Source organism: Megascapheus bottae, chromosome 2 (genome assembly GCF_031878675.1).
Source record: "Megascapheus bottae isolate mThoBot1 chromosome 2, mThoBot2.hap1, whole genome shotgun sequence".
NCBI lineage: Eukaryota > Metazoa > Chordata > Mammalia > Rodentia > Geomyidae > Megascapheus > Megascapheus bottae.
Window position 1 is genome coordinate 69,052,588 of NC_143510.1, and position 26,086 is coordinate 69,078,673.

General features: G+C 33.7%; 1 protein-coding gene across 16 annotated transcripts in view; it reads right to left on the reverse strand.

The window, feature by feature from the left end:
- The window catches only part of Ppfia2 (PPFI scaffold protein A2), a 295,042-nt gene that overhangs the window by 68,493 nt on the left and 200,463 nt on the right, over window positions 1–26,086 (reverse strand). For all 16 annotated transcript variants that reach the window (XM_090328326.1, XM_090328325.1, XM_090328319.1 and 13 more), the window contains 4 exons: window positions 22,325–22,441; window positions 8,087–8,308; window positions 3,266–3,412; window positions 2,799–2,933 (listed from right to left, as the gene is read on the reverse strand). In XM_090328326.1, the coding sequence (XP_090184452.1) occupies window positions 2,799–2,933; window positions 3,266–3,412; window positions 8,087–8,308; window positions 22,325–22,441 (621 nt within the window). The remainder of the gene's footprint in view (window positions 1–2,798; window positions 2,934–3,265; window positions 3,413–8,086; window positions 8,309–22,324; window positions 22,442–26,086) is intronic.

The window sequence follows — 26,086 nt, forward strand, 5'->3', positions numbered from 1 at the left end:
TGTTTAGCATCTAATTGCCTATCCTCAAATTTGGGATTGGTTTGAACTTTTAAACAAAAATGATTAAAAGTCCTTCAATTATCAGGATAGTGATAATGCTATGAGGACAAGAAACTTTGTGTATCTACTAAATGACACTGAGGAATGTCCTCGGGCTCTTTGTGCATTTGCTATGTCATAAAGTTTAAAGGTAGCAGAGAGCTTTGTGAACTGTCGGCTTGCCCCATGTGAAGGTTAGTTGAATGTCCTGCAGGGGACTGTGAAGTGACCACACATGCAGAGTGTTAACACATGTGACACAGCTGATAGCTGAATTGTATTAGTATGTTAGGCACAAGTCACACATAACATTACATTAACACTTCAGTCCTAACTGCAAATTAAGTAACTGTCACATCAAAACAACTCTATGTCACAACTATAAGGCTAAACTCCAGAGCACATCATTTCAAGCTGATGTCAGTCTAAAACAGTGGAACTTACACCACTACAATATTATTTGTAAGTATGCTATACAGTTACAGAAAATAGTCATCTTTCATATATAATTATGGTATTTTATGCATTTTTTCAATTTAGGTAGCAAACATTATGAATTTCTAATCTAGTTTTTCTATGCAAATATTTATATTTTGTAAGATTTTTCTTTCCTCATAGCTTTATTACCTTAGTCATGAAAATATAACAAATAAGCTGTCTTTCTCCCTAGTCCTGTATTTTCTGCAAATTTCCAGGTAGAAAACTGTTCTAATCTTCAAGTCCAATAAAAAATATAGTTTACAATATAACTTAAAACTTCTCTTAAGCAAGAATGAGATTAGTGAGTCATGATGGTGTTGAAATTTTAGAATCCAGATTTACAGATGTCTGTATAATCTCCCAAATGCCCATTTTCATAGATAGTAAAATCAGGTCACTGATTCAAGGTAATAAATCATTAATTCATTATCTTTAATAATACATGGTTTTTAAGTCCTCAAAATTTCCATGCTTTTCAGCCTCAACTATTGAAATTACAAAAAGACATTGTGAAAATTAATTTCAAACATAGTAGAACTGTGACATGTCTACATTAAGATGTCATTACTGATATTTTAATAGTACTAAAATGAAATAAATGCTTCATTATATTTAATTGCATAAAAACTTGTCAAAGCCAATGTTTAGTTTTACCTACAGCCATTAATCAAGAATTCATTCCTGAAAACTTAAGTGAAAGTGAGCTTCTCTCTCTCTCTCTCTCTCTTTCTCTTTCTCTCTCTCTCTCTTTCTCTTTCTCTCTCTCTCTCTCTCTCTCTCTCTCTCTCTCTCTCTCTCTCTCTCTCTCTCTCTCACACACACACACACACACACACACAAACACAGGATGATGAAAATGTACTCTTACTGATAAAGGAATAAATTCAAGTATTTTTTTCTAAGCAATACTGTGACCATTTACTTAATTCTATTGATTTATATTTATCTTAGTGCTAGTGATATGTGTTATAGTAATGTGTTTAACTACACATATCACAATGGACCAGACAGTTATTTCTTTTTTTCATATATTTTTATTGTAATTAATACATTATAATTAATATATTATAATTAATATAATTAATACATTATATTCGCCAGATAGAAGGTGCATTAATTCACATACATTGATACCCTTTCTCATCAGACAGTTATTTCTTATTTATACTTTGTGTGTTCATTGTGGGGGAGATAAAGAAAGTTCTAGAACTTTAATTCAGGGTATCATGCTCCCCATTAACTTCTTTGCTAGAGGCTAAAATTCTATCACTCAAGCTATGAGCCACATTTCCACTTCCAGTTTTATGCTGGTTGTTTGGACATAAAAGTCTCTCAGGTTCTCAGGTTTTTCTGCCAAGGCGGACCTAGAATGTCAGTCTTCAGTTCTCAGAATCCTACGTAGCTGGGATTGTAGGCATGAACCATCATACCCAGCCTTCTTGAACTGTGTTCAACTTCATTTCACACTCCAATGTGTAAGAAAAGTCAAATAAGCTGACGTGTTAAATAAAAATCCTAATATTTGTATTAGCATGCCAATTTTTAAATCAATTCTAAAACATACAAATAGAATGTTTTACAGAGATAAAAATGAGGACTTCTATTCCAATGAAAAGTACCCATTGGAAGTAATGCTGTTCCATCAGAAGGTCAGAGTTGGAATAGTCTTTTACAGAAGGATGTCTGCAAAACTCTTAACATTCAAAAATAGTGTAGAATCCATTAAGCATACTATGCTGAATAATTTTGAATAGTCACCAGAGTATGATTAATTTTAATTTTTCAGATAAAATCACAAATGCTTATATGCTGACTAATAGCTTTTAAGTTACATTTTAAGAAAGAATAACTTACAACTTCTAACAAGTTCTATCACACTAGAATCTGAAAAGAAACCAACAGTTTATTTCCTATATTTCTAGTAGCAATTATGTGAAGTCTATTAAATTGTTACATGTCAAGTAAATACATTTAAAAAATCAAACAATATTGCACATACATCTCCATGAGTTTTCTTATATGCAAATATCACCATGGAGAATTAATGATAAAATTAAATTTCATTTGTCTGTTTAACATTTAAATAGGTAAAGAAACAACATAAGAACCAATCAAGTCAACATAATTAAGAAATATGCTATAAGAAAAACGTTATTGAACAATATATAAGTACATAAAATGATTTGACATTCATATTACCTAAAGAAAATATTTTTTCTTACTAATTGCAATTGTTTCTGCACGGATATCTAGGCTGACAAACTGTTTTAGTGCAGTACCTTTGTTAGGGCTGCGATTCTCTGAGCCAGTTCAGCTTCTACTTCAGGTAAGGTTTCAGCCTTCCTCATTGTCTGTTGCAACTTTTGCTCAGCTAGTTCAAGACGCTCTTGTAATTGTCTGTTCTTTTCTTCCATCTGAAATTCAAGTTATATAAGAGACAGTCAGATTTAGTTTAGCCAAGATTAGAGTATCACTTTTATTTTTTAGCCATTTACAGAAGCAATTATTATACATATTATATTGTATATATTATAGCAAGTGTTTTGATTATAATAAAGCCAAATAATTTCTCTACTTTTCTAAAAAATAAATTACATAGTAGGACTCAGACTGTTTCATGAGCTCTATTCTACTGCTTTGAGTATAATTAATCAATCATTTGCTAAATTTTATTTGTTCCATGGTTTGTGAGAATAGTGAGAGTGTACACAAAGTTCAGAACAAAACCAAGGGAGGGATATCAAACCTGTCTTAAGATGGCTTCCTTGTTTGCCAACTCATTCTCTAGTTTATCATTCATGTCATGAATGGAGGTAGATTCTCTCTGAGCACTGAGGTAACGCTTCTCAAGGGTTGTGATTCTTTCTTCCATGTCTTCCTTCTGTGCCATTGCCTAAAATAAAAATGTAAACCATTATCTATGAACTTGTTCATTCAGTCTTCAACACTCCAACACAGGGAAATGGAACTAGGCAAACTGAGGGGACAGGTGGGGTTGGGAGAGATGGAGGAGAATGAGGAAATGAGTGTACTGTACTCACAAAACTGGCATGTTGCACTGAAACTCCTTTGTACAATTATTAAAAGATAATCAAAAATAAACAGATGAAGGAAGGAAGGAGGGGGGAGAGAGGGAGAGAGAAAGGGAGAGAGAGGGAGAAAGGGACAGAGAGAAAGAGTATGAGAAGGGAGGAAAGAAAGAAGGAGAAAGGAATGGAGGGAGGAAGGGACAGAGAGAGTAGAGAGGGAAGGAAGGAAAGAATAACCACATTCTCACAGAATTTAATGTGGTTTTGTTTTTTAAATAAAATGACAAAATAGAACAATTATGGTTTTCTTAAAATATCTTTTTATAGAAGGAATACAACATTTTGTATGAATTTTAACTTGTCAGAAATGTTCTTATATCATATAGTAACTAGGAACTTTCTCCTATCTGAATATGCAAAGGAGAACACTTTGAATCTGCCTACTGTATACATGGCATTCTTCTAAAACCAGCAGCAGACAATTTACCTCACTATGTAGAAGTAAGTACAATGCTAGGTAGAACTGCAATATGATAGGGACTACAGTACAAAGCTACAAAGTGGTTTTAACTAAGAAATATCATACCTCAGTAATCTACCTTCACCCAGACAAAAAGAATAACTCAGTTTTTAAATAGAAGCTTGGGACTGAGGTTATAGTTTACTTGCCTATCATGCATGAGGACCTGGGTTGGATCTGTAATATAAAATAACAATAATAAAATAAGTTTTAAAAGAGAAGTCAAATGTATATGTGTCCTAGTCTTTCTGAAAGATTTGAGCTCCCCATAGAGTCTATGATACTTCAGTTAATTCTTTTGTAACCACTTACTATGCACTTCATCTTCATGTTGAGTTCTGGGAATAGTGTGTTAATTTTTCCCTGAAGAGAATGTTTAAATCTCGACTGTGTGTGTATGCAAGGCTGTAAATATTTATATATATTGATATATACATATGCATTTCTATATACATATACATTTATATATACATACATATACATATATACCAACATATATGTATATATAAATTCTGACAGCAATAGATTCAGGAAAAGGTATAAATTTACCTTTTATCAAATGTTAAGTCATATTACTATTATTTTCCTACACTTTCGCATTCTCATGTTCTTTGCTGTTGTTGGACTATTAACACTCATCACATAACATTATTGTCATGAGTAAGGTGATATAATGTTGTAAGTACTTTGTAAATGGCCTTATGTAGAATAGACACTTGAGAAATAGTTGCTCTTTATCAGTTATTAGCATGTCCATGATTACCTGTTATTTTATGGCATGAGCTACATGTAAAGGTCATGATATAGGCAGTTGGATTGCATATTTGATTCAGTGATTCATGTGCTGATTCAAGTTTTATCTTAGGCTGTGATTCTAAAAATAAATGATAAATTTACAATTTAGAGTTCCCTCTGTGTCCTTTAGAGATTCTGAAGCAGAGAGCTATTTTTAGCTACTAAAAACTTCTACCGGAACAATGACCCCAATAAAAAAGCAAAAACATTCAATGACTTCTAAACCTCAAATTTATTTATACATGGATTTTATTACATACATATAATATATAGCTTCAGAGTGACATATCTAGTTGATTTTTAAAGTATAAATATGTTCCCAATACCAAAAATATGATATTTGTAAAGTCTCACCTGATTACAAACTTTTGAAGATTTTTTAAAAAGAAATTTGGTAGACAAGGTTCAAAAAACAAAATGTCATTTAAAATTTCATTGAAAAACTTTGCACAGCTGTTTATCCAGTGTGATATTATTATCTATATATGGTTAGTGATTTTCTGGACTTAGAACTGGACTGCAAAACCCTATGCATGGGATCATCTACTTTTCAAATATGTATTTTCCTATCCAGGCTATCTACTTTTACATAAAAAAAACACTGAAGATAAAATTAAGGTAAATAAAATTTGCAGAGTATCTTTCTTGGTAAAAAATGTAAAATAGATTTAGAAACCATTAATGGAACATAATTATTTAATTCATTGAATATGGAAAGAATGTTAGAGGTGAACAATATGAAATAGAATGTATCTGTGAGAGAAACTAAATCTGTTGAATAATAATGCTGAGGTCTGGGGAAGGCCACAGTAAGAGATTCATTCCATTAAAATTTGGAAGGGCAAAACAACAAGGTGAAACCACTTTGAGCAATTAGAATACACTTAAAAGCAAATATTAGGTATGTAAAACAGGTTCTTTCCTGGCTGTGGATATTAGGAGAAAGATCAAGGTTGAACACAAAGTGAGGAATAAGGAATACCGTCAGAACATTTTAGGTCCACAGGCAAAATTGGACCAATGAAGTTCACTGAGAATGGGAAGTAAATAGGAAGATGGAGTGTGTTCAAGGGAGTTTGCATGTTCAAGGTATACTTGGATGTGTCACTGTGAAACTCCTTTGTAGCACTAATTGATACTGATATTGGTTTTGGAGTACTAAACCAGTGATTAGAACTTCAGCTTACCTCAAAATGATGCATCAGGTTTTCCTCAATGAAAAGCCAAATACATTTCAAATTTAATTATATGTTTGTTTATTCTTATCCTCTTAAATTTTTCTTTAATCAGCAAGTATTTATATGAACAATGTTTAAGTCATACTGTACTAGTAATGTCATAGGATTGGCAATTAGAACTAATTTTTTCTACTAAGAAACTGAGTTCATTATAGATGGGGAATAATATATAATATATACATATATTATATATCACTTCTCTCAGACACACATGGTTCTCTGTCTTTCTGTTTCTCTCTCTCTCTCTCTATATATATATGTATATAAAATATATATATATATATATATATCCTGAATATATACTCAAGGAACAGTAAGTGCTGCTTTGCTTTAAGTGAAAAAAGAGAGAAAACATGTATGTATAAATAGCAAAGTCAGAGAACATTTCTTTGAGAAGATTTAAAAAACTGCAACAAAATAGGCCCTTCTTGCTAAAGAAGTGACAATAATTGAACAGAGGGCTAAGATGAAAGAAGAGGAGCTGAACTCTGTAAGGTCAAGAGAGAGGTATTTGAGAGTAGAGACAGAGATGTGTTTAGGCCATTTCAAGTGCATGCAAGTAGAATAAGAGCTGCAAAATAATTAAAGCAGAAGAGTAAGGTATGCCTATTCAAAGTAATAGAACTAAGGCTGTTCTCTTAAATAATAGAGTCTGAGTTCAGACCTAAAGCAGTCTGGAGACTATTTTAATAAGCTAGAGGGAGATATTGGTTTTGTGGAGTAATGAGAATCCCAGAATAATTTGAACATAATTAATTCTATGGTCATAACTGTTGTGTTTATAGATAATGAATTTACTTTTGCACTAACACAGTGTGGGAGTGCTAGCAGGGTACCAAGGACAGCTTCAGTTCTTTCAGCCCCAGCAACAATATTACCAGATGTGCCCTTCTGCTAGGGGCTAGCTTTATTGGAGAAACATCAAGGAAAATAAGACACATGTTTCTATGCATCTCTTAGAAATATGGAAATGAGAAGAACAAGCTGGAGATGTAAACTGGGGTTCATGAGTGTATGGGTGGGTACCAAGCCATGAGAGTATATAAGCTTTCTAGGAAAGTAAACACAGGTAGAACAGGGAAGGCATGCCACAGTTGAAAGGGAAGCATACTAGTAAAAGTCCTTGAGATGAGGGTATTCAAGCACTATGGTGGAAATGTAAGATAATAGCATGTTATAAACCCAGTGCCAGAGTACAGCATTTTATTAACCCCATGTTGCAGTGAGGGAGAGACATCATGTACTCTGAAGGACTGAGAACCCAGTCCTTAATTCAATAACACAGAGAGAATGAGTACAAACTACTGCATGGACCGAACAGCAACAACTGTATTCACAATTGGTTAATGATGCACCAGTCCTATAAAAAGGTGTAATACCTGATTTGTAAGAAAATATGAAAGCGGGAAAAGTGAAAAGTCATGACTCATTTCTATGGCTAAGACTTTCATCTTAGCAAGTATGATGATTGAGTAATATTAAAAATAAAACCTCCCTGTATCTTTTGTAGTGATTTAAAAGTACTCCCTTTTTCAATTGACAAGCTTACCCAAAATTGAAAAAAGATTTGGTAATATGTATGTATAACCCATTTGCACATAAACAGTCACATTCATACAAACTAGGAGAGCATTTGATGTCTTAGTATTCCTATATGCTAAGATGATGAAAATTCATGATTCATTCTCATGTGAATCATTGTTTAAAATTAAAAGTTTGAACTTTACAAACTTCATTAAAAGCCTCAGGAAGTCTTTATTATGTTTGAGACTTGATGCCCAATGTTTCTTCCCACACAAATTTAAAGATTTGATGAAGGAAACTATTTCTTTACCTTACCAAAGAAGTACTTTATATAATGTGTTCTCAGTTACAGTCATTAGAGAAGTAAAGCCTACATGCATGCCATTAAGGGAAATTATGGAAAGAGCTTCTCCCCGACAGCATTCAGGTTGCAAAGATCCCCAGTTTTCTGAACCACTTACCTCCCGAATGTCCCTTTGATATTTAGTGTTCATCTCTTCCGTTTTAATGAGATCCTTTCTTGCTGTCTCTGCTTCCTGTTCTACCTCTCCCACTCTGGAAGCCAGGGCTGCTAAGCGTTCTTTCATCTGGGCCATTTCATAGTTTTGCTTCTCAAGCAACTCCTGTAGTTCCACGATCTGACTAGTTTCATCTGTGGAGTCGATAGAGCCATTGGACAGACGCTGGGGGAATGGAAAGAATTGGCACTTAGGAATTTAAGGAATTTCTCTTTCTTTTCTTTCTTTCTTTCTTTCTTTCTTTCTTTCTTTCTTTCTTTCTTTCTTTCTCTCTCTCTCTTTCTCCTTCCTTCCTTCTTTTCTTTCTTTCTTTCTTTCTTTCTTTCTTTCTTTCTTTCCTTTCTTCCTTCCTTCTTTCCTTCCTTCCTTCCTCCCTCCCTCCCTCCCTCCCTCCCTCCCTCCCTCCCTCCCTCCCTCCTTCCCTCCCTTCCTCCCTTCCTTCCTTCCTTCCTTCCTTCCTTCCTTCCTTCCTTCCTTCCTTCCTTCCTTCCTTCCTTCCTTCCTTCCTTCTCCTCTCTCTCTCTCTCTCTCTCTCTCTCTCTCTCTCTCTCTCTCTCTCTCTCTCTCCTCCCTCCCTCCCTCCCTCCCTCCCTCCCTCCCTTCTTTCCTTCCTTCCTTTCTTTCCATTTTGTAAGTCCTGGGGATTGAAGTCTGTGCCTATGCGCTGTCCCTGAAATCTTCAGCTCAAGGCTACCACCCTACTTCTGGGCCTGGGTGTTGTCCCTGAGCTCTTCAGCTTACAGCTACCAACCTAACCTTGAAGACACAGCTCACCACTACCATTTTCTACTGATTAATTGGAGATAAGAGTCTCATGGTCTTTAAGTGCCCCTCTGTCGTTGAACCATAATCCTCAGAACTCAGCCTCCTAAGTAGCTAGGGTTACAGGAGTGGGCCATATAGCATTCAGCTAGGAATTTCTTTACTGTTCATTTAAAATGCAGGAATGGCAAGAAGTGAAACTGGAATAGCTATCACACTAAGAAATAGAAACTTCAGAAAAGTGCTAGTTTGGGCCAAAAGCTAAACTTCTAAGGAAACTTAGTGAATCTTAAAATAAGGAATCAAGTCAATGAATTTGAAACAGATTACTGGTTATATTCATATACTGATACATTGAATTAAAATACCTTTTCATATCTACTTAAAGATAATACAAAAAGTCTAAAAAGAATCCGATTAAGAAATACATATGTACTGTTATTTCTCATCTCTTTTGTTGTCCCTTGGTTATTCTCATACTGTTACAGTATCTTAGTTTTTAATATAGTATATTGTATATATGTTTATTTGTTTATTTAAAATAGGAAAGGGGAAGGGGGAAAACAAGATGAGGGGAGGGGGGAGGGGAAGGGAAAGGGGGACAAACACATGAGAAGGGTATCAGTGTGTGTGAAGTAATGCTCCTTTTATCTGGTGAATATAATTGTAACCCCTCTATTAATTACAATAATAAAAGAAATATATCTGAACTGAAAGCTTAAATATATAAGAACTATACATATAAAAGCTGAAAATATGAGTGCTTATATTTTGTACATATTTATATATAACAACAAAAATCACTCTAGTATATAATCATTAGATAGAGGCCATTATTTTAGCAAATCTATATTTATCATGTTATCCAAAGATAATATAGTAAGAACATGATATCTATTTATTACATATAATAAAAAAAGATAAACTATATTAAGACAATATTAATAAAAAACAGAAATAGTGTATTTTCAGTTTTATTAAAATTTCATTTTAAACTTCGAGGCTTTATGCTGAAGAAAATATACAGAAGTGTACATGTTTTTAAAAAGAGACTATTACTATAGTGAATTGCAGCGATGTAAACTATACCTGTACACACAACCTATAAGAAGGAAGCTGAAAGAGGTTATGTATTTTGGGATAATTTGAAAGTGCTGCCTAAAAAGACTAGACATATCTTCAGAAATATATAAGAAATCAAATATCTCAACAGCAAGAAAACAATCCAACAAGAAGACTAAATAGCCAGAATACTATACTACAAAATTAAGAAGGTCATCAAAAATATCTAGGTCAGCATTCCTTTTATGACCAGAGATGTTGAGCATTTCTTCATGTCTCTATAGGCCATTTTTGTTTCTTCTTCACAGAAGACTCTCTTTAAGTCTTTGGTCCATCATTTAATGGGATGGTTGTTACTTTTAGTTTTGGAGAGATTCAATTTTTTGAGCTGTTGATATATTTTAGATATGAGGCCTTTGTCCGTTGTTTGGTTGGTGAAGATTTTCTCCCACTCTGTAGGCTTCCTAATTAGTTTACTAGCTATGTCCTTTGCCATACAAAAGCTCTGCAGTTTAATGCAGTCCCACTTATCCAGCCTTTCTCTGATTTGTTGTGATTCTTGGTCCTTATTAAGAAAGTTTCAACCTGTGCCAAGGAGGTCTAGTGTATCTCCTAGTCCTTCTTGTAAAATTTTCAGAGTGTCAGCTTTTACTTCCAGGTCTTTGATCCATTTGGAATTAATTCTAGTACAGGGTGACAAAGAAGGATCCAATTTTAGTTTTCTGCATGTGCTTAACCAGTTCTGCCAGCACCACTTGTTGAAGAGGCTCTTTCTTCCATTCTATTTTTTTGGCTCCCTTGTCAAAGATTAGGTGGCCATAGGTCTGTGGTTTAATATCTGGGTCTTCAGTTCTATTCCATTGGTCTTCAGGCCTGTTCTTGTGCCAGTACCAAGCTGTTTTGATAATTATAGCTCTGTAATAGAGTCTAAAGTTTGGTATTGAAATTCCTCCTGCGCTGTTCTTTCTGCTAAGAAGGGTTTTTGCTATATGGGGTCTTTTATTATTCCATATGAAATTTTGGATTGCCTCTTCTATTTCTTTAAAGAATGCCATTGGGATATTGATGGGTATTGCGTTGAATTTGTAGATAGCCCTTGGCAAGATTGTCATTTTCACGATATTGATTCTTCCAATCCAGGAGCGTGGGAGGTTTTTCCATTTCCTCAGTTCTGCTTTAATTTCCTTTTTCAGGGTTTTAAAGTTTTCATCAAAAAGGTCCTTTACATTCTTAGTTAAGTTAATTCCTAGGTACTTTATTTTCTTTGAGGCTATTGCAAAAGGAGTTGCTTTCCTGATTGTTGCCTCATTCCTCTCACTGTTGGCATAGAGGAAGGCAGTTGATTTTTGAGGGTTAATTTTATACCCTGCTACCCTTCCAAAGTTTTGAATCAGCTCAAGGAGCTTGGGAGTAGAGTCTATAGGATTCTTTAAATACAGGATCATGTCATCTGCAAAGAGGGAAAGTTTTACTTCCTCTTTCCCTATTTGGATCCCCTTTATGCTTGCTTCTTGCCTATTGCACTGGCTAGGAATTCTAATACTATGTTAAAGAGGAGTGGAGAGAGTGTGCATCCTTATCTCGTTCCTGATTTTAGAGGGAATGGCTTTAACTTTTCGCCTTTAAGTATAATACTACCTGTGTGTTTGTCATACACAGCCTTTATTATATTGAGGAATGTTCCATGGATTCCTAGTTTCTCCAGAGCTTTTAACATAAAGGGGTGTTGGATCTTGTCAAATGCCTTTTCTGCATCTATTGAGACAATCATGTGAAACATTCCACCTCACTCCAGTTAGAATGGCCAGGATCAAGAAAACTAATAACAACAGATGCTGGAGGGGATGTGGCCAGGAGGGATCACTACTACACTGTTGGTGGGAGTGCAACCTTGTTCAACCACTATGGAAAGCAGTATGGCAGTTCCTCAAAAGACTAAACATAGAACTCCCCTATGACCCAGCAATTCCACTACTTGGCATTTACCCAATCATCCAGAAACAAAGACATACTAAATCCACCAGCACAACAATGTTCATTGCAGCACTATTTACCATAGCAAAGATATGGAACCAACCTAGATGTCTCTCAGTTGATGAGTGGATCAACAAGGTGTGGTATTTGTACACAATGGAATTCTATGCTGCTGTCAGAAAGAATGACATTACCCCATTTTTAGGTAATGGAAAGACTTAGAAAAGATCATATTAAGTGAAGTAAGCCAGACTCAAAGGAACTTAGGCTCAATGGTTTCCCTCATTTGTCATAATCAGTAGAAACCTTCGGCTCTCCTAGCAGAGATTTGCAATAGAGCAAAACCTTGATACAAAAGGCCATATAGTGGGACGCTAAATGAAAGGATCTCTAGGATATAGAAACATAAGCCATATAATGAATGATTGTTGTTCTTAAGGTACTATGTTATCTCTCATCTCTTTTGCTGTCCCTTGGTTATCTCATATTGTTACAGTATCTCACTTTGTTATCTGATATATTGGATAAATGCGTATTTGGTCATTTGAAATTGGATAGGGAAGGGGGGAAAACAAGATGAGGGGTGGGGTTGGGGGGTAAGGAAATGGGGACCAAGATATGTGAAAGGGTATCAAGGTATGGGAGTTAATGCACCATCTATCTGGCAAATATCATGTAACCCTTCTATTAATTACAATAAAAAATATATGAAAAATAAAAAAAATCTAGGTCAGGTCTTCAAACCTTTTCAACATCACAAACCACGAAGGGAATGAAAGTTAAAATCAGAGCGAGTTATCACCTCTCACTTGTTAGAATAGTTACTGTCAAAAATGAATAAGGTATAGTGTCGAAAGCTTGTGACCCCGATATTTCACAGGTTGAGATACGATGAGCAAAAGTTGGAGGCTAATGAAGGCTACCCAGCAAGATCAGAAAGGTTTGGCAAAAATGCACAGAAACTAGAACCCTTCGATACTGTGAAGTAGTGCACTCATGAAAACCAATAAGGAGCTTCCTAAAATCAATAATAAATTGAGCTAATGTAAGCTTTAATAATCTCAGTTCTGGGTATATAACCACATAATCAAAATTGACATTTCAAAGAAATACCTTCCTTCCCGTGCTCACTGCAGCGTTATTCATAGTAGCCAATACAGAAAATCAGCTTAAGTGGTTATTCACTCTTACATGCAAAAAGACAATGTAGTGTGTATACAAATAGAATGCTACTGAGCCTTTGAAAAGAAAGGAAGTCTTATTTTTACCAGCATAGAGGAATGTGGGGGGACATTATGTTAAGTGAACTGGGCACACAACAGAGAAACAAATATCATATGGTCTTACTTAGAGAATCTAGAAAAGGAAGCCACATAGAATTGTAGAAAATGGGGTACAACCAAAGGATGTGGTGATCAGAAAAGGATAATTTTTCACTAATGGGCACTGATTTCCATTTGGACAAAGGAACAGATTTTATTGATCAAGTGTACAGACCAATGACTATTGGTTCATGATTTATCACATATGTCAAATTTCTAGTAGAGATGTTAACGTATCTTCTGAGGAGAAATTATTAAGTGTGCCAACAGGAACTCTTTCTGAGTAATATGTATGCACTATATTATGTGATTAAATTGAAAAAATACTTCTGATACAGTAGGAGATATGTTCTGTATTTTTCAAGTGGAAACAAGTATAACTTATATTTAATATATAACATATATTTATATATTGTATATAATTAATTTTTACAATGAACATAAACAATCTAGCATCATCTGCAGTAACATGAATAAAGCACAAATCCATTCTGCTGGGATAAAGGAGCTAAACATAGAGGAGGATACAGAAGGTCAATTTGCATATATGAAATTCTAGAAAAGACATTTCTAATCAATTGTGCTAGGACAGCAGATTAATGTTTACAGTCTGGCCAGTACAGATCAGGATGATTGACAGTGAGCAGCTTGTATCAGTGATGGGAATTTTTCTGTTTTGACTGGAGCGATGTTTACATTAGATACAAATATATCCAAGGCATAGAATGATTTACTTAAACATGTTTCTAAATAAAGTTATATTTAAAATACATCAATCATTAAGACAACCTTTGAGAGAAATACTTTGTAATAATTGAAAAGTACATTCAAAATCCTAAATTTTATAGATTTAAATATAGATCCATAAAGCTTTTGGAGAAAATGAGACTTATGTGGTTGAAGAGTGCTTATACAAAACTTTTAACATCGTATCCTCTGAATTTACCTGTTAGTAAACTATCTCCAATCAAAACATAAATCAATAGGTTAATATTGTATATTTTGTATGATAATAACAAGGGCCAAACATTGGTGTAATGCCAAGAACTGACATATATACTAACTATACCTCTACATATATCTATATAAGTAAATAACTATATATGTATATACACATGTATATAAATTTATATACACATATAAATATATTATATTCAAATATATAACAGACTATATCTTGAGATACATATGCATATAAATATACATATAACACATACGCACATATGATATGTATATGACTAAATTGCAGTATTTCCTCTACTTGGTAATTTGAGAGTACCCATGGGGATGTTTTTGATATCAATTTTCCTTTTTTCAGTTTTATATTCAAAATACAATGTATATGACTATGGAGTTATCATAATACACCTTCTTTTTTTGTGCCAGTCCTGGGCTTAAGCTCAGGGCCTGAGCACTGTCTTTGGATTTTTTCAAGGCTAGAGCTCTACCACTTGAGTCTCAGCACCACTTCTGGCTTTTTCTAAGTATGTGGTACCAAGTAATTGAACCCAGGTCTTCGTGCATGCTAGGCAAGCACTCTACCACTAGGCCAAACTCCCAGCCCATAAAATACCTTCTTATACTGACAATATGTATTAATAAGAATCACCAATAAAATGAAATGCTTTTCTTGGTGCTATAGGAAATGAATTCCAGGCTTATTCTCTTCTACACAAGCACTCTACCACTGAGATACAGTCTAAAATTTAAATCCATCTATTCAAATCACTTTAATTATATTTAAGAAAAGCTGAAAGTACTTATACCACAGATAAAGCTCATTCTACATCCAAGTAGAAAGGAGACAGGCTAATAAGTGATTAAATTTTGCCAAAATAAGTTCATTGCTGTGTTAACATACCATCAAAACAAACTGTAAGTCAGGACTAAAACAAAATTTTATTGATAAGTATAAAATGGTCAACACTGAGGAGAATAATGGAAAGATTTACAATGGCATGATGTTTGGGTGAAATTTGAACTTGTGAGAATGTTTGTTTTCAAAAGGACTTCACGGACTTGAGAGATAGCAGTTTAATAAAGAACATCTTCTCAATTGTTACTTCAATACTCAAATCAAATTATTCGAATGAATGATTGGACTTTTGTGCTTGTTTTGGGGGGTTCTTGGTAATTTAAGTAACAACAGCCCCAAGAAATTACATCAGATTTACTGTTTATTTGTTGGTTGGTTGGTATCATTCAGGCTCACTTGTATTTTAGTGAAATAATCAAGCTATCCATAAATGAAATAAGTGACATTGCCCTCTCCCCCACAGGGCTAATATTACATTCATGGCCTAAGGCATGCTAGCTAAGCACTATGCCACTGGCAATAACCCACCACTAAAATTAGCTCCTATGAAGATATTAGCATATTTTGCTTTATAATGTCTCTAGTAAATATGTAGAAGAGAATTCTAATTCTGATAAAATGTATCTTCCAGGTAGCAAGAGGAATCACTATTAATTGATAAAGCTTAAATACTATTACCATGAAAATATAGATTTTTAGAGGCACCATACAGTTTATACTAATTATATATACAAACACATGTATATATTATGTAACCTAATATAAAGTATATACACAAATGCATTATATAGTAATATATTCATTATACATGCATGTTTGGGATTATATATGCATATTCATATATATACACACATATATATATATAAAGTTAATATGTCATCTGAACCATTGCATAATTTGAATTTCCCAGTAAAAGTACATATGCTGAAATTCTGGATGACAGCCTATGGCACTATGTGGAGGTGGAAGAACAATGATGAAGTCAGAGCCTAGAGAAAGAAAGTTGGAAAACTGAATGTGGGTTCTTCCAGATGACAGTGGGATGCTGGTCTTTCCTCTTCCCTTCCCCCCTCCCCCCCTCCCCTCCCACTCTCTTCTTCTACCAAAGGCCCAAGACAACAAGGAGAAACAATCACAGACTAAAACCTAGGAGACTGTGAGTCAAAATAAACTGTTTTTCCTTAAAGATATTTATCTCAGATGTTCTGTCAGAACAATGGAAAGATGACTGAGACTCATATTATTCAATAGTGTATTAAAGTCTTAGCCAAGAATAATGAAATGGGGCCAGGAATTTGGCCTAGTGGTAGAGTGCTTGCCTTGCATGCACGAAGACCCAGGTTTGACACCTCGGTACCACATACATAGAAAAAAGCCGGAACGGGTGCTGAGGTTCAAGTGGTATTGCTCTAGCCTGGAGAAAGTCCAAGGACAGTGCTCAGGCCCTGAGCTCAAACCCAGAACTGGCCAAAAAACAAAAAAAGAATAATGAAATGAAATTCAGAAGGAAGGGAAGAGAAAGTAAAGCTTTCTTTCTGCTTAATTACATAGATAGTTTAAGAGCAAAACCAACTTAAAAGTTGGTGAGGAAGATTTCTGGGTGGATTATCAATAACAAATCAATAGTATTTTATATAGTAGTATTCATTCATGTGAGAAAAAATGAAAATGAAATGCTATCTCCTCTCATAAGCCAATTATAAGTACTGGTAAGTGAATCTATTAAGTTGAAAGATGGTTATGAAAAAATTGAACAGTATTATTACAAAATACAAAAAAAATGGATACATAAGCCATCTATATAGATGGTAAGAGGAAACGATTGTCAAATTAATTCATTAACCAAAGAAAAAAGCTAATTGAAATTTGGTAGGGCTTAGAAAGGGAGGCAATTGGTAATGATTGGTAATAACTGGTTTATAATTATGATCTACAAGTATATAATATTGATTGGAATGTGAATAATAATCCATAATAATTGTGATCCATGAATACATAATATTAGTGGAATGTGATATTCGTTTACTCATCAAATATATTTTAAGTTCTTATGAGATTTATAGATACTAGAATTATTCTAGATACCTGGACCTTACCATAAATGATTTTATAGCAGATGAAGTTTTAGGAAGAGGTGGTATTATTGTTTAAATGAGAAATGACTTCAACAGATTCATGTATTGTACACTTGATCACAACATGGCACTATTTCAAAGAGTTGTAGAAACTTGAAGAGGTGGAGACTAGCTAGAGGAAAGATTCTCTGTCCTGAGTTCTTTCCAGGAGGCAACTTTACTTCTTGTCCCATATTATTTTTACTACTCTCATGGATAGGATCCTCTGAAACCATGAGCCAAACAAATACTCCTCTTTTAAGTGGCTTCAGTCAGGGGTTTTGTCAAAGTAATGAGAACAGGGACTAATAACAGAATTGCTATAGGGATTTACCTGTTGCTCAGGGGAATAAAATTAGATGAGAATGTAAAGTAACTAGTTGAGTACAGTTGGAAGGTATCCCTTTAAATGGACTTTGCTGCAAAGAGAAGCAAAAATAATAGAACAAAAGGTGATGGTGGATATGAGGCCAAGACATAATTTTTTGGGGGGGTGCAGGGGGAATCATGGGGCTTGAACTCTGGCCTCTGCTCTGTTCCTGAGTTCTTCAGCACAAGGCTACTGCCCTACCCTTGAGCCACAGCTCCACTTCCATTTTCTAGAGATTAATTGGCTATAAAATTCTCTCAGCTTTGTGGTTTTGTATCACTGGGGCTGGATTTGAACCGTGATCCTCAGATCTCAGCCTCCTGAGTAGCTAGGATTACAGGTGTACTCCACTGAACCCGGCTAGACATAATATTTTTTTAAGTAAAGCAACATTTATGTAGTAAGAGCTGAGTAGACAAACTAAGAAAAATGATTACAGAGAGAGTACTAAAATTACTGAAAAAAGAACAAATTTCCCAAATGATTTCTGGGGACATTCAAACACTTTAACAAAGCTTTCTTTGCTTTAGATTTCTTAATGATATGAAAAAATTCTCAGGTTAGATCAAATAAGCTCTTTTCCTATTAAATACATGTGTGGGCTTAAGATTTGCTTAGAGTGCATTCTCTTTTCTTGATTCCATGAAGTTAAGTAGTTTTCATGCTGCCTTTTTAATCGTAATTCATTTCTAATCTTTATACACCTATTAGTTTTCTAGTCAAACTCTTCCTGTTCACTTTAATCCCGCACTCTTTGCTCTAAAAATATCACAGGGATGAAAGAAGTAATTTATACACTTTAAGAAAACTGTAATAATTTTTACACTTGTTTTATATTTCTCCCCTTCATTAATGAGGTTTCCAGACAGGTTGGAGGAACAATTTAAGGAAGTACTTTAATAGAAGAGTAAATATGATTTAAAAAACATCAAATGAATGTATGACAATGTAACAATTGTGTAACTAGTTGTATTAATCAAAAAGTTAAAAAAACTTGCATTTTTCACATTTTTACTGCTTTACAACCTGATAGTTCAACACATCTAATTCACTAGCTTTTTAATTTATACCAAACTCAAGTACCCATAAAAATAAATTATTTAAAGATTAGCTTATAGATTATGTTAGAAGAAACCATATTCACAGATGAATAGCATCACTAGAAATATCATCATATGGTGCATGCTCTGCATGTGGAGCTTTACATATTGAAAAATTTTAAAAATACATGAATAATGACCACTCAACCACCTGCTCTATGTGTTTTCTTAGTACACTATAGACATTTACAAGTCCTAGGTACCTAGGCCTTCCTATTGCAGGATAAAAAATTCATATATCCTTCCTCCCGTTTCCTTTAATTACCTGAAAGCTCAATTGAATAATAAAAATAGAAACAGACATTTTGAGCTTGAATAATAGCAGAATAAGCAAGCCAAGCAAGGGATAGGCCCTGAGTTCAAGAACAGTATTGCCAGACACTAGCAAACAAAAAAGGAGACCTAATTATGAAAGAATAAAAACCAATAATAGCTCAGTAACACATTTTCTGGTAAAGGAATGTATATAGAGTATCAACTGGAGGAAAGTTAATTTACCTCAGTAAAACAATCATTTCAAACCAATTTCATTACATATAAAATCAAGAAAATAGCTATCTTTTCATGTAATTCGAATTTGTTCATAAGTATAATTTAGTTCAAATGTTTCCTTGTTTAAAAAACTGTCATTGCTTTCAATTGCACAAACAATACTGGACTCCCTTATCAGAATCAATAAACACTAAGATTTGGCACTCTTTGGCTGTTCTTGTCACTTTCAGTTCCATCCCTTGCCCACTAGTCAGCTTCCTTTCCTAGAATGGGAGAGAGAAGTGCATTCCCACCCACAGAATGTTTCCATCTAGTGATTAGGTATCTTCAAATACTTCAGGATTCATAAGGCTCTTTATCCTTTTTCCTTTGCACTCCAATATCTTTGTGACATTATGTTTGTGATCATGCTATAATAGAACAAGCCTTCCTTTTCCCAGATGTTGAATTTTTAAGTATTCCCCCTGTTACCAGTGACATCATGTTAGTGATCATGCTATGACACAATGTCAGACATGATTACTTTGTACATTTATCAGAGAGGCTATATCTTCTGAATTTCTATCCACTGTTGAATTTTCTAGTGATCCATATGCCTCCGTAAATATTTGTAGCCACAAAATAAAATTGGAAGCACAAAATACTGAGAGCAATTGATCTGAGAGCAATACATTTGTTTTGAGAAGTTTGCCAATAAGCCCTCTCTTTGAAAGGGGCATGGAAAATGCTATTCTAACCATTTCTGTTCATGATAACATTTAGTGTTCTAAAAAATTTTATGATGACATGAATGTGTATTAGTTTCCTAAAATGATTGATTAGATTTAATGTTATGTAGACATATTCAAGTTTGTTTCAGTTAAGCTTACTTTTTCCCTTCTGTTTCAAAAGTGTTGATAATTGTGGGACATTTTCATGACTAATAAGTCCTATTTCAGACTGTGTTTTTACAAGACTATTTTTGTCAACTATTTTCTGGTAAGAGTTTTCAAGCCACATACATAACAATACCTCCTGTTTGATAATAACCTATTCTGGACTATGTAATTTAAGCAATTTTACTGCCCTAAACAAGGAGTAATACTCGTGACTCGTAACTAACTAGGATCACAAGTCACTTTTTGAAAGATCTATTGGTATGTTACAGTAGTCTTATGTTCCTTCCTCTGAGGGCCCATTTTGCAATATACTTTGTAATACTATGCTTTTCTGTAGTGATAAGCTTGACTTCATAGATACTCCAAATAGCAATAATCTGTTCCTCTATTTAATTATACTGGCTAGTGTTCTCTAGAGCCATATTTCCTCAATTCTGGAACTGAGTGGCATAAATATTGCTGTTCTGTGTTTGTGTTTTTATAGCAAACAATATTTCATGGACATCTACAAAAAAGACAAAGCAGTCCAACTGTATGCAAACCAGGGTGATACTATTTCTTTGAGATGCACAAGTTTACTCCTGGTGATACAACTTAAATGAAATGGCAATAAATTCATTTTAGTTTCCAAATTGTGTGCTGACAACAAGTATCTCATTCTTAAGAGCTGATTCATAAGTGGCCAAATTAATATCCATTTATTTAGCAGAAGGATATAATAATAATGTTTATGGTAATCTTAGATCTGGAGTATGAAACTTTTCTGTAAACTAGTTTATTCTTAATATTTAGCTCAGGATTTCTATGAAGTGTATGGATAAAACCTAATATCTCTCAAATGAATAATGCCTTTCATTTCTTAGTCACTGGAATGGAAGTCTTTCTCTGGAAACTAATCTGGCCTGCTCAGTTCCCTCCAATCTTACTCTTGGAGAAAAGGAGGAAGCACAGGAGCTCCCTCCATTTGTTTCTACAGCTTCAGTTGGAAAGTTCTTGATTCATTTTCCTGTAGAAAGAAGTGGAGTACTATTTATTCGTTATTCAGTCACTTGCTTTCAATCTCTAGGTTTTAGAACCCTTTGGCATTTACAATTAGAGCAATTTAACTAGTTTATTTATGTGACCTAAATGATTAAGAAGTTTAAAGATCCCCACAATACAACATTTTAGAGGCAAATATTCAGGAGATTCTAATTTCAAGTCCTGGATATGTACATATTTAAGTAATTTTCCTAGATATCTGTACCTAATAGTAATATTTCTTTTATGCTATAAAAAATGGTTTAGCACAGGCAAATCTTTTGCTAGTGGCACTACTGCTGATTTCCCATGACTCTCTGAGCCACAGTCCAAAGGAGACCCATTTCCTTCCGAAAAGGTGGCAAATGTTTCACAGATTCATGTGTGGCATCCATCACAGTCTCCCATGAACAGGAGTAGTAATGAAGCCTTTTTGTACAAAACAAAGCAAATTCTAAATCCAATAAGACACTACCAAAAAATATCTTGTACTAATGAATAACAATTAAATCATCATTTGTTTATGCCACTTAATAGACTTCTCAATTCCAAAGTTTTATTATTTCACTTAAAATGATCCTGAATAGATACATGTCTGACTTTAAATACATTGTAAATTATATAACTCATTTATCTATGTATCTAAGTCTAATTTATAATCCATATATGCATGTATCTATACCTATTTCTCTGATGTATAAATTCAATCACATATAATTGAATTCGTTTAGTTAGATTCAGTGTTTCAGGAGTATATTGCATATAGAGGTGAAGTCAGAAATACGAAGACCACAACTTGCAGGTCAGCCCTGGCAAAATTATCAAGATACCATCTTAAAAACAAAATTGAAACAAAAGGCAGACATAGCTCAAGTGGTAGAGTACTGGACCAACATGAGAGAAGATGGGTTCAGTGCCCAGTACTTAACACACAAAAATAAAGAATTGTTTGTAAAAATCAATGCAAAAGAAAGAATAATAACTCCTTTGTGCAACTACTTAGATATATATATATTTATAAATATATATGAAGATATACACATATATAACCAACTAATAAAAAATTTAAAATTCATATGCATAAGCATATACATAAATATTTGCGTTCATTCTTCTGGGAATCAAATTTTGAATGGTAAATAAGAAGAGAAATCCTCATAGGCCTTTGACCAAAGAGTTAGCAAGCATAAAGAATGTTCTGTATTTCATAGTACTATTCAATGTTATAACAAGAGATAGCTCCATAAAAGAACATGTCAGATATGCCATACCTTTTCATGGACTTTCTGGCCAGGCTCTATCCCTTCAAGGTGTTCGGACTCCATGGATCCTTCACTTGATGCCATTTTTCTTTGTATGTGAACATTTTGTTCACGCAAGGCAACAATCTGCAAAATAAAAGCATTGTTCTTTTAAAACAAATAGTGTCAAGCTAGAATTTATTTGACTTGTAGTTAGTCACTAATGGATGTTAGGGAATGATGAAAAATAAGCATGGAATTTTAGTCACAATGCTTTATCAAAAATATTTTCAAAGTTTAAGTCAATACTTTAAATGATAATGTTTATAAAAGTTTGTAACATCTCTTCTAAAGAAATGGTTAATGCGGTATGAAAATTACCTAAAAATATTTTGTAGATGGAAAATGTTATCTGTTTGGAAATTCACCTAAAAATCCAATCTGGTCCATGTGTTGCTAATTTAGAAAATACTCTTTAATGTAATTTGGGAAATTTCCTAAATATTTTTAGGCTAGAGGCATGGCTCAAATAGTAGAGTGCTCCCTTAGTAAGCTCCTGGCCTTGAATTCAATCCTCTGAAACATTACCACAAAATCTTATCATTTTTTATTTTAAAGTATAAAGGAAACCTAAATGAAAAGATTGAAGATATTGAAGGTTAGCAATTACTAATTCTGGTCATATTATTTACATACAATGATAATATGTTACAAATGAAAAGCAAGCACATACAAAACCTGGACTTAAATAACTAAAACTACTATATATATTTAAAGTATTCGCATTATTATTTTAATGCATATTAATTTAGTATTTTATAGGCCAATTTACTTACAAAAATTCAGAAAGCAATTATATCCTCAAAATTTTCTAGATACAGCATTGGAATTACATCTTAAAAATTATAGATATGTTATTTTTTCTAAGAAAGGTTTCCTAGATTGTTGTAACATATGTGATCTCAGTATAATCTACAGAGCAAACCAATTCTGATCTTTCCAAAATGCCTTTTAAAATATTATTTACTATTTATATTCATGGTTTTAAAATATTTTATATTACATTGGTGTCTTATCTTACCCACTCAGACTAATTAGATATTAACAAAATTATTTTCTATAACAATGAACATTGAATCATACAACTATATGCTATTTAAAATCATAAGGCAAATGCAGGACATGGACTTATGGACACTTTGAAGTGGCTGGAATTTTGTTGTGCTGCCTGCCAATGCTTCAGTGCTTTGATCTATTGGGTTATATCTAGGAGATCATCATAATTATATGTCAATATTTCATCTACTCTCATTCTTACCCATTGACAGCCTAAAGCATCCAGACTCACCTTTTTAATGTCTTCTAACATATTACTCTGCTGATTTTTAAAACATTTCCAAAATAACACATTCATACAAGATCCATACTGCATTCATTGACCTATGCCTAAATCCCACTGGCCTCAGTCCTCTTCCTCAAATGCAGCTGAATCTCTTAGACTCAGAAGAGAGCAATTTTATTGTTCCTTTCCCAGCACCGTGTTTCCCACTTCACCACAACTGGTAATATCCCAGCTTTCAACACTCAGCTGGGTTGCCTGAGGCATGTTTTAAGTAGCAGAGCACCTGCAAGTGTAAGATCCCCAAGGTCAATCCTTAATATCACATAAACAAAAACCAACAACAATAAAACTTCATTCTGAAGAAAGTAGACTGTTATACTTTCTACCCTGGCTCATTTTTTGTGTCTAGTACTCACTAAAATCGAATAATTCATTCTTATGTTTACTTAGCTAGCAGAAGTCTTCATACAATGTCAAGGGAATGTAATTTTCTAAGCCTCATTATAGTACCAATAGAATTTTCATTGGAAGTAGCACATCAAATCATCATGAACAGGTGATTCCATGGAAGCATGATCATTTAATTAACAAGTGGATACGAAAAATAAAGAACATGAGCCAAATGATTCGGGAGTAACAAAAGCTGGGGAGTGCCTGAGATGAGAGTGCCATTACTTTCATCTCAGTTAACATAAAAATGGATTACATGAAATGAACAAGGGAAAATGAGTCAATTCCTAGAAAATGATGTCTATATAACATTCTCAACATGTTGACTTTTATGGCAATAAGGTTGTCTTACCATTGATACATGGGGAAGTTTTATTGAGAATTAATTTTTTTCTAATATTAGTATCACAGTCAATAATATATATGGCAAGTTAAATGTACCAGGACATTAAAATTGCTATACATTTTCTTATAATTTCCTTAGAATTAGAGAAGCAATATTTCTTTAGGAATGTTAGAACACCAAGTTTAACTCTCAGCTTACCAATTAATTCTCATTTGTTATAAGTCAAATAAATTTCAAATGTCCTCTAGTACCTAAAATAAGCATGCCACCTATTACAAAGTTTCAGTGAGTGAATTACTGAGTGAATTAGTTCTCTTTTATAGGAAACATCATAGCATCAAATTCATTCATGAAATATGTAATATATGATTGCTGTACTATGTTTTAAAAATGCTGTAAGCATGTTTTCACAGTGTTTTGCAAATAACAGTTTCAAGGAAGGCATTGTTCTCAGCAACTAGCATGCAACACCTTTTTTCTTTTTCTTTCTTTTTCTGTTCCTTTTCTTTCTCTTTCTTTCTTTCTTTCTTGCTTTCTTGCTTGCTTGCTTGCTTTCTTGCTTGCTTTCCTTCTTTCTTCACAAATAAACCAAGCCAATTTTTTAAAAGAATGATGTAAAATACATCATATGCTCAATGACTATTATATGATTTTATCTTGCTATTTTACTTGCCAATAATAAAATGTCTTGGGTAGTTTTAGAAGAAAAGTTAAACACTTGATTTAATTGTAAGTATCAACACACTGCTCCTTCCATTTGCACTGGGAAAAGTGAAGCATTCTCTCTTCGGACTTCACCTTAGACAAATGAAATGAAGGTGAAAGGAGAGAAATCTTTGACCTAATGAAACTTCCAATCCTATTTTAGGAGAGAATTTATAAACAAAATCACACACACACACACACACACACACACACACACACACACATATACATACATATATATATGCAAGGGAAAGGGAATGTGATGGATATTAGGTGATTTGTGAATATAAACATGGAGACAGGAGGGAAGTAAAAATATAAAGACTTCCTAGGAGAGGGTGCAAGAAACATAAATCAGATACACAAAAATGTTTCTATTACTTTGTCAAATTATGTGATTTTTTTCCCTAAAAAAGAACTCTAACACCAGTGGAAGCTGATGCCTTGGAAAACAAGAGGCATGACTCTTAAGAGAAATGGCAAGTAACAGAACTATTTAATGTCTTTATATTCCTCAATTTTTATCACTTATCAGAGATTTCAAATCAATAAATTTATTTGCTTAATGAATAATCGCTAAGCATTATTGTAGAGATATCTAACTCTGGGAAAAATGAAGACAAATTTCTTCTAGATTCAATCCTAGGAAAATATCTCCTGCCTCCAAAAAACACCCATGACAGAGACAACAAATTGATAATCTGTATTCTTCCCTTACTATGTGCCCACAAAGTATAAATTCACTCATTTATAAAAAAAAAACCTTTTTATCTATATTATCCTCTTTTGTAGGAGAAGGGCTTGGAGTAGGGGTCGGGCACTGTTCTTGAGCTCTTCAGATCAAGGCTAATGCTCTACTACTTGAGCCACAGCAACTCTTCCAATTTTCTAGTGGTTAATTGGAGATAACAGTCTCAAGGACTTCAGTGCCTGGGCTGGCTTTGAACCT